General features: G+C 41.3%; 2 protein-coding genes across 2 annotated transcripts; one reads left to right on the top strand and one right to left on the bottom strand.

Moving 5' to 3' along the window:
* Positions 1–1,038: 1,038 nt before the first annotated feature.
* On the top strand, positions 1,039–3,109 carry cUnh1orf146 (chromosome Un C1orf146 homolog). The gene is made up of 5 exons (XM_084356002.1): positions 1,039–1,248; positions 2,126–2,219; positions 2,416–2,587; positions 2,696–2,774; positions 2,880–3,109. The coding sequence occupies exons 1-5, from the start codon at positions 1,183–1,185 to the stop codon at positions 2,985–2,987; spliced, it is 519 nt and encodes a 172-aa protein (XP_084212128.1). The 5' UTR covers positions 1,039–1,182; the 3' UTR covers positions 2,988–3,109.
* Positions 3,110–3,178: 69 nt separating this feature from the next.
* LOC311259120 (glomulin-like) lies at positions 3,179–10,345 on the bottom strand (the record flags this gene model as incomplete). The annotated part of the gene is made up of 18 exons (XM_084356001.1): positions 3,179–3,298; positions 3,384–3,478; positions 3,588–3,723; positions 3,816–3,879; positions 5,091–5,200; positions 5,285–5,369; positions 5,755–5,828; positions 5,940–5,981; positions 6,217–6,306; positions 6,400–6,430; positions 6,517–6,570; positions 6,684–6,850; positions 6,934–7,024; positions 7,273–7,522; positions 7,773–7,881; positions 7,964–8,074; positions 9,930–10,055; positions 10,304–10,345. 18 exons carry the CDS (start codon positions 10,343–10,345, stop codon positions 3,203–3,205), a joined length of 1,773 nt encoding a protein of 590 aa, XP_084212127.1. The 3' UTR covers positions 3,179–3,202.
* Positions 10,346–11,493: the final 1,148 nt, after the last annotated feature.

Raw genomic sequence — 11,493 nt, 5'->3', positions numbered from 1 at the left:
GTTACATCTACGTCTGACCTGTAAAGCTCTTAATTTAATTGTGTAAAAACAATGCACTTTTTAGTTTCTTTGTCTGCTTTGTTTATTAGTTTTCCCATTTCAAAAAGAAACATTTTAAATATTAAAGTACAGGGAAAAAATGCACCTATTTTATCCTAGAAGACGTTGTCGGTTTGATTTGAAGGGCCAGAACAAGGTTGTTAAAGGGCTGATAGGTCTGGTTCACACCTGAACAAGTGGAAGGATATTTCATCATCCAACAGCTGCTGTAAATTAGTACAAGCACAGTACCTGTGAGAAAATAAAAGGTGCGTCACAGGCAGGGCCGTAGCTACCATTGAGGCCATGTCCTCAGTATTTTTCCTCTGTCCTTGATACATTTATATATTTGGTAACACTTTAAATAAGTACATATACATAAAAATGGCAAGTTTATAGTTAATTAGACTTTATTTAACATTTATTTGACTGTTAACAAGCAATGAAATGCTTTATAAGCAGTTTATTAGCAACTGTTTATTGGAAAGTTGCAGTTGATATTGAATACTTTGTGAATACATTATTTGGATGAGTTGCAACTGATGTTTTTAACCTTTACAGTCACTTAAATAAATGTTTAATGAACCATTTTATTGTTTCTTAACAGTAAAATGAATCTAATTAACAATAAATTCGCCATTTATTAATGATGCTTATTATAAAGTGTTACCCATATTAATAAGTTCTTGTAAGCATAGAAGTAAGTTTAATAAATTCAAGTCAAAATTGGACATATTTGTTACTGATCTTCTTCTGTCGGAGTCCAATTTTCATCTTTGGGCCAGCGCTGATTATTTCCTCAGCCATTATCGGTGTCAATAATGTCAAAATCCAGAGAAAAGCACAGATTTATACTTTAGTTTTCAACATTTTCTGGATGTATGGGTGGAGGACTTCAATATTTCTAAAACCCTGGCTGCAGCCTGGTCTCAGGCCTTCACCACTGCTGCCAAAAGGTGTTTTATAAATGACACCACAGCGACCTCTCGTGGCCTCCTGTCAACACTACAACTAACTGCTCGTGATGCGTTCAGGGACATCCACCGCTAAATAACGGTTTTTCACGAGACAAAAATAAAGTTTAAGGGTCTCATTAAAAGACAAAACTGCACTTTTAACGTCCTCTCCTGCCAGCAGCGGATAATGGCAGCGTACAGAGAAACGACTCCTCCGTGGAAAACGACGATAATAGCCAGCACATCACTTCAGGTAGAAGCTAACTGCTAACAGTTTGAGTTTCAGACGTTAAATAAAACGTAGGATTGTGGTTTGCTAATTAACTAGCTAGCTCAAGCAGTAACGTTAGCACAAAACATAGCAGTTAATTTAATAACAGTCAATATAATATGATATATTCAACCTAGTCTGACTTTTAACGGGATTTAGAAGCTACGTTATTTTAATCCAGGGTGTATTTTGGGTTTTAAAAAGTCTTAAATTACATTTTTATTACATGTTATAGCTTGTTTTCAATATGTGTATTTATCCAAATAGGTAACGTTTGCCTGAGTGTAATCATCGAGTTGACGTTTCCCCTCTTAACTCCTCACATGGTTTGATTTAAATAGATATCTGAGGCTCTTGCAGGTAAAATATTTCACCAAAAAAAGCCAAGATTAGAGTGAAGTTGTGGAAAAATAATACAAATGTATGTAGCAGAACTTTTTTCCTTATTTTCTCCTCCATAATATCAATACTCTCAATCTTTTGATCCTTTTAGCTGATAATACTTTACTTGAGTTACAGGTTTTAATACTTCTTCCACCACTGGGTCTTTGTGAGGGAGTTGCTATATGGCATGACCCTCCTGAAGCTCTACAAAGTTTAATATATTTCTTTTTTGATGTGTTTATTGGTCAAATTCTGGTGTCTAATGGTTTCTTTCTAATAAACCTTGCATTGGGTTAGTCATCTTACAATCAATATATAGTAAATGTAAGTTAAACTGTCGCTGATGTAACCGGTTAGACCTCAAAGTGGCGATGAGGTCTTAAAATGTATGGAAAGGGTCTTAAAAAGGCCTTAAAAGGTATTAAATTTAACTTCCTGCATATACCCTGTAATTATTTGTGTTCGTTCTTACCAGAACCATGACACATGCCGGATGCTCAGCGCGCAGCAGCACCGAATCAGATTTTCAGACAGCGTTGAGTCTGGAGCATTTATTTTTCCTCTGTCAGGTAAAGCTGTTGTGTTTACTGCTGTTAGAAAGCCTCATAATCATTAACAAAAGCTTAATAACTCCCTCTAAACAATGATCCCTCTAAGCTGCTATTGGATCCTTGCCTTAACTTGAAAATACGGCACAGGTACTCCATCATGACACCATTATGTTTTTAGTATAAGCTTGACATTATTAGCTTGTTACTTGCCCAGGTACTGCCTTTCTGTTGGTTGACCCCCAAGACCTCCCGGAGCGTTTTGAGGACTCGGGACTCATTGAGAGGATTAAATCGTTTGTGCAAGTTCACCGCAACAGCTTTCTTCTTCTGTTTGCCCCCTTCAACGGGAAAAAAGAGCTGGAAATCTTGTCTGTGATTCAGAGCAGGTACATAAACTGCCTGTGTTATATCTTTAATCTTGTGTTCCTTGACTGACGCGTACAGTTTGTGTAATTTATACGTCTAATAACTGAGGAAGTCTGTTTCTCTTTCAGATTCCTTGGCAGTAATCTCAGGATCTTGCCTGTGCGAAACAATACTGAGATTGTCAAAGGACTGCTGACAATTGCCAAGGTAAAGATGGAGGCAGTGCACTGAAGTTATTCTTGATAACAGACCAGACAGGTTGTTATTCCACTTGTGATGCTTGGAAGTAACCCAAGGCTCATCTGTCTGCAGGCCACCAGTAAGCCCCACGTAGACAGTATCCGCGACCGCATGGCTCTGGCTCGGGCTCAGATCCTCGAGAGCAGCCCCGTGTGGGAGATGCTACGAGACCTTCTGTGAAAAGTCAGCAGGTTTTCACGAACACCTCTGTAGTTTTATTTGATGTTGACCTGTACAGTCATACTTGGTGGATATACAAAAGCAAATGTAAAAGATGTGTTTCAATATATTTGCATAGTTGACTCTGTTTTTACATTTTTGACGATAACAAATTCAGATGCGTTTAGAAAAATAACCCCCATCGTCTGACATGACACTTGAGCGCGGGCCTCGGTTTAGGTCAGGATCTTCCGCTTTTCCTCCGTGATCTCTTCAATCCGCACGATCAGACTCTCCATCAGGTCGAATGTCACCAGAGCACTCTGCAGCACCTGTGACACACGAGAACAGTCAGCTCGATGGTCGCGTAGAGGCCAAATCCAAAATGATAACGAAGAGGAAAGACGGTTTCTGTACCTGGTGCTGGACCTCTGGGGACATATTAGACACGTTCTCATGTTTCACTGTTATGCTTCTGACTAATCTAGAGGATCGAGCAGCATCTCTGGCTTCTGAAGGGCGAAAATAGAGACAGGTGAGTAGACGCAGACTATGATAACGCTGTTTTTGCAAGGTTGTTTCAAAGTCATTTTGTTGCACAGATTAGCAGCTAATACCGACCTTTTGCTTTCAGCTTCTGATCCTCCCTCAGTGCCTTCACTTCAGCGGAGTAATAGCCTCTTGATATGCCGATGCACACGCGCAGCATTTTCAGGTATTCGTCTTTGATCCTGCACAGCTTTTCCCACACGTCTGTCTGCAGGCAGGAGGAGTACATCGTCAGCTTTTGAGCATTAACCACGCCGGCTGGCAGGAGAGCAGTGACAGTGTTGAATTAGACCGACTTACAGGGCTCCTCAGTTCATTGTCTCTGATAACGAGATAGCGCAGAAGATTCAGACTCTCCATTATCCTGGATAAAAGACAGAGACAGGGCATTGCTTAATGGCTCAGTCTGGACTCAAGTGTCCCAGTTCTCATATTTACAGACCTTTTGTCTTTCAATCTCAGCAGAAAAAAAGCCATATTGCAAGAAGGACGAGATACCCACAGAGGTCTGTAACTTAATGAGATCTGAAGTGGATTATGTCACATAGATGTTAACATCTAAATCTACATTAATATAGCTTCATATTTCATGAAAAGCAGCATTTATTTTAGTTATAGGTTATCGGTTTTACATTTGTAAAGCCGGAGTCTTCAGTGTTTTTCAGGCCAAGGACCCTTAACTGAAGGACGGAGCTGCGAGCCCACACCACATATATTATATAACATTCTTACATATTAAACTGGGCCTGCAGGACTGTGTACGTTTGGGATGATAATGCAGAGAACTGGTCGATGTGTTTCAATAATACGTAGTCAGACTGCAGCCAACGCAGATCTGTTATCATCAAGTCAGATCTTTGAGGCAGACAGTCAGCACACGATCAGAAGTGATTTGTGTGTCCTGACATCACCTTTTTTATCTGCATTGGTTGCTGTGGCAACCGTGTAGATGTCAGTAACTACGTCTGCTCTGATGCACTCTCGATTTGACGTCATCTTTCTGTTTCGTTGTGAGTGGCGTGAAAGACGCTCAGAAATCTGATTTCTTATTGCCAGCCAGAAACTCTGGTCTGTTTAGGCCCCGTTTTGTTTTCTTATTTTACCCAAATCTTTATAGCGAGGACACTTTGTTTATTTGGGAAAAACCCTATAGCCCCTATACACTTTCAGTTTACCATTTTATTTCCCTGAGGCCTGCAGGAGGCATTTGTTTGTTGATTTATTGTCCGAGTAGCGGACATCTGGCCTTCCCCCGTAGATTTTCATGTTTTTTGTTCATAGTTTTATGTAGGTTGGGCTGGCCTGTAAGCAATTTACAGCCAGTACCGCCACAGGGTTTGTTTTTTTTTGCTGACTTTCTAAAATCAATCTGGACACAATCTGGATATGCCAATAAACAGATCTGGGTAGGCTGGCAGCCTGAGCAAGGCAGAAGGGACTTCTTCCAAACCGCAACGCCTCCAGGCTGGCAAATATTTGTGGCAGAGCTTGGACAGTATGTTATCTGTAGTTACCCGATTATGTCGAGTGATTATATGAGCTGGCCTGTCTGTACGTCTCGTTCACGTTACTCACCTGTCCATATTGTTAAGCAAATCAGTCTGAGCGCCTTGTGGCAAACACAACACCAGGCCCAACAACGAGAGGAGCTCCTCTCCTAGGAACCATTTGTTGGTATTCCCCGGCTGGAGGAGAGTTATGAAAGATTAAATCACCAAACACTGTGACAACATGATGTTTATAAGTCAAAGCCATCCCTTTTTTCTCACCTCCATAGAAAATTCTACTTGATTCCTGATGTTCTTCACTACATAACTCTCGACTCCCGCATGGTTGCTGGTTTTTAACATGCACCTGCAACAGAAAATATGACATCTGTTAATAGACTTCAATACAGTTATATGAAAGTGCAACAGTTTCACTCTGGAGCACATTGACTTTGGTTTTCGTAGGGAAATGTTTGAGTTAGAGCGTAACTGGGTAGAAAACATCAGCTGCAGTTTAAACTAGGATGTGAAAGTAAACCAAAAGTGTGAGTATTCAGTGTAAAGAAGAGAAATAAAATATAGTAGAAGCTCGATACATTTTACAGTGGAATATTTTTAGCGATTCAAACCATCAGCTCATCATCGAGTGCAACTGAAGCCTGAAAACGTCCCATTCATTTGAGTCAACTGTGATGGCGCAGGGTAACATGTATGCATGTATGCAGAAATTTCTTCTCTGATGATTTTCTCACCTGAAAAACTTGTGCTTTGCTTCAGCATCTAATTTATTGATGAAGAGCTGGAAAACCTGCAGCCCCGACTCTCTCTGGAGGAGCAGCGATCACACGCACAAAAAAAGAAAACTCAGCAAATGAATTCAGTTTCACAGTATCACAGATGGAGAATACGTTTCTCTCATCGAGCATATTGTACTCACCAAATGTTGCATCGGGCAGTCGGTCAGAAGTTTCCGCAGGTTCTGTGGATTTCATCACAACTCATTGATATTTACTAAAAGTATCATAATATTTTCTAAATGTTTGAGCCTAATCCTACAACCCATCTACAATTTGACTCTGGTCAACTGATCTCACATCTCCAAAAACCCCCTACCAGACCCCTGCAGATAAACAGCTAATTTGACGCGGGACAGTAAAATTCCTCCTGCATCTCTTAAGACTGTAACGCTGAGGCTGAAGACGTGCTTGTCTCACCTGTGGTACATCGTAGAAGCTCTTCAGGTCCAGTAGACTCACTGGAAGGCTGTTGTCCTCCACACTCTCCAGGCTTCTGGTGTACAGAGCCTTGAATGAAAATATAGACCTCAGGTTTCTGCTTTCATACTTCGTCTAATCTCATCTCTCATAATGTTTCTGGATTGATTGATGTGGTCTTACCAGGCCTTTGAGTAAGTGTGATTCCTTTTTGCTGCCAAACAAACAAGATTATAGATTCAATTATAAAATCAATCCTTTCCCAAAAAAAAAAGAGCTCACATTGTCTAAACAGCGTACCTATTGAGTAGTTGATTGATGTGCTCCATGTTGCACTGAAGAACAAACACAGGGCTGGAACAGCAGGAAACAGCACAATGTTAATAGTTTGTTGCTGGACTGTTAAAATGCGCACTGTCTCCTCTGTGTGTGGTGAATGTGCATCATCACATCGCTTTTCATCTCACCGGAAAACTGCTGGGAAGCTGTCTAAGGTGATGAGCTGCACAAACAGTAGATATGCCAGACAGGCTCGTGCCTCCTTGGACTGACTGTTGTCAGCCTGGGTGCTTTTCTTCAGAGAGTTGAAGAACAGCAGCTCTGAGACAGACACCTGGATCGCAGGTAACGTGACCTGATGCACAGAGACATTTGTTAAAGTCATAAAATGACAATAAAAATACAATTGACGGAAAAGGAAGAGAAACTTGCTCTTACCATTATCTCCGTCGCAAAGAGCCACAGGGGCGATTTTCTGTCTCGGTTCAGTTCGGCCTCAAGCAGAGGATCTCTCAAGCTCCTCATGCAGCTGCAGATAATCATAAAGAAACATTTAACAACTGTTTAAAACCCAAACTATCCATTACCTTGTCAAGGTCAATATCAAGTTAAGTTTCTTTAATCTGTTCTGTACCACAGCCAAGAAAAAAAGGAGAAACTACTCTTAAACATCGGTAAAAAAAGATCAACCCATAGATAAATATTCATGGTAAATAATAATAATTTAAGTAGCTGAAACAATAATTCAATAACATCCTGACACAGACAGACACCTACAACTTGAGAAGCTCCATCCTGAGCTCCTCTTCCTCGGAGGTGGTGATGTAGTTTCCATTTTTCCTCATCGCCACCTCTATGAATGGCTTCGTAAACGCAGTCAAGGCGTTGCAGCAGCGACACAGACCGTGCTCATCAGCCTCCACCTGCTGCCGGGTGTAAGGGACGGGCAGCCGGGACAACTGCTTCTGCAGAGCGGACAGAACCGAGCCCACACCTGCCGCCTTCCTCTCCTCCAGGCACAGCAGCACTTAGAGAGACGTAAAGTTGTTGTTGGCATTATCGTACAGCAGGGGGAGCCACATACCATAAATCTTTCAAACAGCAGTTAAGCATCCATGAATACATCTAGCCTTAGTAAACAAAATAGCTTATCTGCTCTTTTCATATTTTATGCAAGAGTTATAGATGTTATCTAATGTGTTGCTGCGGTGCTTCTGTCTCTCTGTGTGTCGATGATATGTGAGTCGCTAATAACATCGCGTCAAGAGTTGTGTCACCTGTTTGAAGATGTGGAAAAAGGACCAAGATGGTCTCAGAAATGGAGCCTGGGTCAATGTCTTCAATAAGTTGCAGGAAGCTATGCAGGAGTTCATCTGGGCGGCAAGCCTAGACAACGAAACGGACGTTAAACATAATATAAGAGGAAGCATGCTGCATTATATAGATTGGTATTATTATTTGTACCTACCCTACTCAGATGAGTGATGGCTGCCTGGCAGTGATCACCACTCTTCTTTCTTTTTACCGCCTCGTTTACAAGAGGTGCCAGGAGAACACAGCCCATAGACTTCACAATCCCCTACGTGCAAGAGAGAAACAATGAGTGTACAGTACGTCATCAGTACCCAGAGAAACGGGTACTGCCGGGTCCTCTCTACATGCACGCATTGCTACATAAACGGGTGCATGCAACAACACCAACTGCAGTTTCACACTTGCTTCGCCAGCGAATATACTGTACCAACTGCAGTATAAAGTGTGATCTGACAGCCTGAAAAACAATATTATTGCGTGTGACAGGAGGGTTTGGACATCTGCAAGATGGTAGAGCTGCAGAGCTTTTCACAGCTTTAAAATGCAACACCTACAACGAACGGTCGTAAACATGAGATGCATCATCAGCATGTTTGTTACATCTGATTATATGAATGAAGGAGATGTTGGGTGGCTTGTGCGTTCATGGGAAACACATAAATGTCCTTTTTACTTCGAAAAAGTTACCTGGAAGGAATCATGTCTCTGTTAAGAAGGAAAATACAAATGTTTTCGGAAAAGAAGCTCCATTTCACCTAAAGAAATTATTAATTCATTGCACATTTATTACTGGAAATTATTCATTGTAAACTTGCCGGCAGTTTTCACAGTGTTGCATGTTCAGCTGAAGTTTGTACACTGACTGAAACACTCTCTAGGTTGCATGAGCGATTAATCAGACACTGCCTCTATATTCAGTCCAATCGCCTGAATGAATGTTGGATATGCACATTTCTGAATATGTTGCAACTTTGCATTTCTTAATTTCAGTGTTGGGATGTGTCATTATAAATATCCAGTGGCTTCACTCTTACAAATGTCGAAACACCATCTCAAACAGAGGTCTCTCGCTTCGGAGCCACCGTTATGTTCATATGCAACTTTATGTTTCTTCATTTCAATGTCCCGATGTCTCTTTGAAGACATCCATTGGTTTAACCCATACAAATATCAGCACTCCATCTCGAACAGTGGTCTCTCGCTTGGCAGCCACCAATTTGTTGAGACTTGACGCTTGACATGTTGAAACAAGGTCCTGACATCCATTGGTTTTGCACTAAAAAGTGGTTAAAACACTTTCTCGAACAGTGATATCTGGCATTAGCAGCCGTCTCGCCTGGCTGTCACGCCAACGCCATCCACCAGCTGCTATTAGACTCTATGTTTTGAGACGGTCTGATGCCGTACTGAAAAGAAAAGCCACAATGAAAAGTTTGTCATGCACATACTACATCCCAGTCATGATGCAGTTAAATCCATTGTTATAGGAATGCAATCCCATCCCTGTCAGTACTGTATAATATAATATAGATGCATTGCTCTGCCCTGCCTGTATCTCCCTCAATGTCCCAAGTTTCATTCTCTACGTCCATGTTGAAAGCCCGGGATTTCTCATTTAATAATCAATCATTTGAACCCCCTTGAGATTGTTTCGGCCTCGGAAAGAAGAGAGAATAAGAAATGACACATGCTTCTAAAAGTACGCTACACATAACTGCGCCAAGCGTGGAGAGAAGGGACGGCCAAGGGCACTTAGAGGACCATCGTATTGAAGAGTTATCAGTGGAGCGAGAAATCTGACTGAATATCTGCTTTTTTTTTTTTTTTCCTCCCCACACCTCCAGGTCAAGAGGCCAGCAGGCAGAGGAGTGGCTGCTTGTTCATGTTTAGCATAGCCGGGTAGCAGGGAAGTGGCTGCTGCTGCTGCTGCTGCTGTTTGCCGCTCGCTTCACTAGCTACCGCTGCAGTGTGACTGTGTTTGTGCTTTTAGTGGTGTATGACAGATTAACACTGTCAATCTACTGTCACTTCCTGTGTCTAAGGTGTGACTACCACTATAGTCAGCATGGAGCAGATCTGCCTCTGTGAGTCAGTCGTGTAGGTAGTAGAAAGAAAAATACCTGGTTCTTCTCATTCAGGAGGAATTTCAGTAGTTGTGCGCTGTCGCCCTCGATGAGACAGGCAGAGCCCAAACTCTTGAAGTGTTGGTAGTCCTCTGGCTTCAGATCTTCTTCTGGAGTATCTCGCTAAGCGTAGGATGGAGGTAGAACATTGTTGTTATCAGCCGTGTTTTACTGAAATCGATTTTACTCACTGACGAGGAGGAATGGTTTGAGATACAGTGTGGACCGAACCACTAGTTTGCCAGCTCTTGTTCATTTTGACACCGGCAACTAATTAATCAACGTATGTGTGTTATTTGATTGATTGTTCTTCAAAGTACATTCATGATTCCCTCAACTAAATTGTACTACAGTGAATATTGTTGACTTACCCATCTCCGGATTATGTCATTCACCTGATCTTCATTCATCATCATCAGTGTATCCTCGGCCCTCACAGGCAATCCAATTATCAATATGTCTTTTTCTTTTCAAACGCTGCACAATAGAAAGCTGTGGCAGCTATAAGAAACCAGCGTCAACACCGGTATCAAAATGACTCAATGTGCCGCTCTGCTCTTGTCTCGAGGGAGAGAGATTCACTCTGTAAGGGACTCGGACATAAACCTCTTATCTCCCTTTGTGCTTGACGTGTAATAGGATTAAACCAGAGCACTTCTGTGTGCTGACAGAAAATGTGGAAGTGTCTGGAAGGATCCAGTCAAATAACACTTTTAGTTCTGTTTATATATAAAAAGAAAATGAGTGCAGAGGACCCCAGATATGTGACACCAGGGACCCCTCTGTGAAACGTTTTGTAATCCAAAGTCCACTGATGTTTGTGTTCATGCAGCACGCTCTGCTACCCACTCAAACATCCACTCACTGAAATATTTGCCTGGTTTCCTGCTCTGTAGGTGGGGATATGCCACTAACACAGTCTGTCTAAAATAGCAATTCATATTCATTTTCATATTTTTTCATCATTTTGCAGAAGAGCCCCGCTTCCTTGTCTTACCTTACAGTTAACTTAATTATTAATGTTTTAGCACAAATCAAGTAAACTTGTCATGATTGCGAGGCACGATTAGGTGTTATACATTGTGTTTTCTCTTACTCTCCAGCAGTTATTGGTTTCCATTCAGTTTACTGGGGTATTCAAATCAATTTGTATCAAATTAAAAAGTTGTTCATCACGTAAACACCCATGTCTGCATTTATTACTGTCAAAGATAGGCTACATTAATGTGTGGTCGTGCAGGTGCATTAACACAACTTCTACACAACAGGAACTTAAGCGTGATGAAAAAAGGAATGAAAGCAGACAAGATATCTTCGAACAATCTTGAAGAAGTGTATTTTTTTCCAGTGCAGAAATGAACCAAAAAAATTAGAAACCTTTAAGCTTTACACTCAGTTGAAAGCTTGAAGGGTGCAGCTAGCTAGAACTAAAACGGACTCCTGCAATAAACACTGACTTAAAGCAGCTACCAGGAACTTTACTTTACTTTTTGGTAAAGATCTTGATCTGGCTCGTGCATGCATTTGTTTTGAAAGCGACTGAAAGAAAAAGCAACGTATT

This window comes from Pagrus pagrus, assembly GCF_965226575.1.
Source record: "Pagrus pagrus genome assembly, chromosome: 6".
Taxonomy (NCBI): Eukaryota; Metazoa; Chordata; class Actinopteri; order Spariformes; family Sparidae; genus Pagrus; species Pagrus pagrus.
This window is presented reverse-complemented; position numbering and strand designations above follow the sequence as displayed.

Excerpts from the sequence above, each read along its gene's own strand:
- cUnh1orf146 (XM_084356002.1), top strand. The coding sequence starts at position 1,183 with ATGGCAGCGTACAGAGAAACGACTCCTCCGTGGAAAACGACGATAATA. Across the intron at positions 1,249-2,125 it reads TAGCCAGCACATCACTTCAG|AACCATGACACATGCCGGAT; the intron begins GTAGAAGCTAAC and ends CGTTCTTACCAG. Across the intron at positions 2,220-2,415 it reads ATTTATTTTTCCTCTGTCAG|GTACTGCCTTTCTGTTGGTT; the intron begins GTAAAGCTGTTG and ends TTACTTGCCCAG.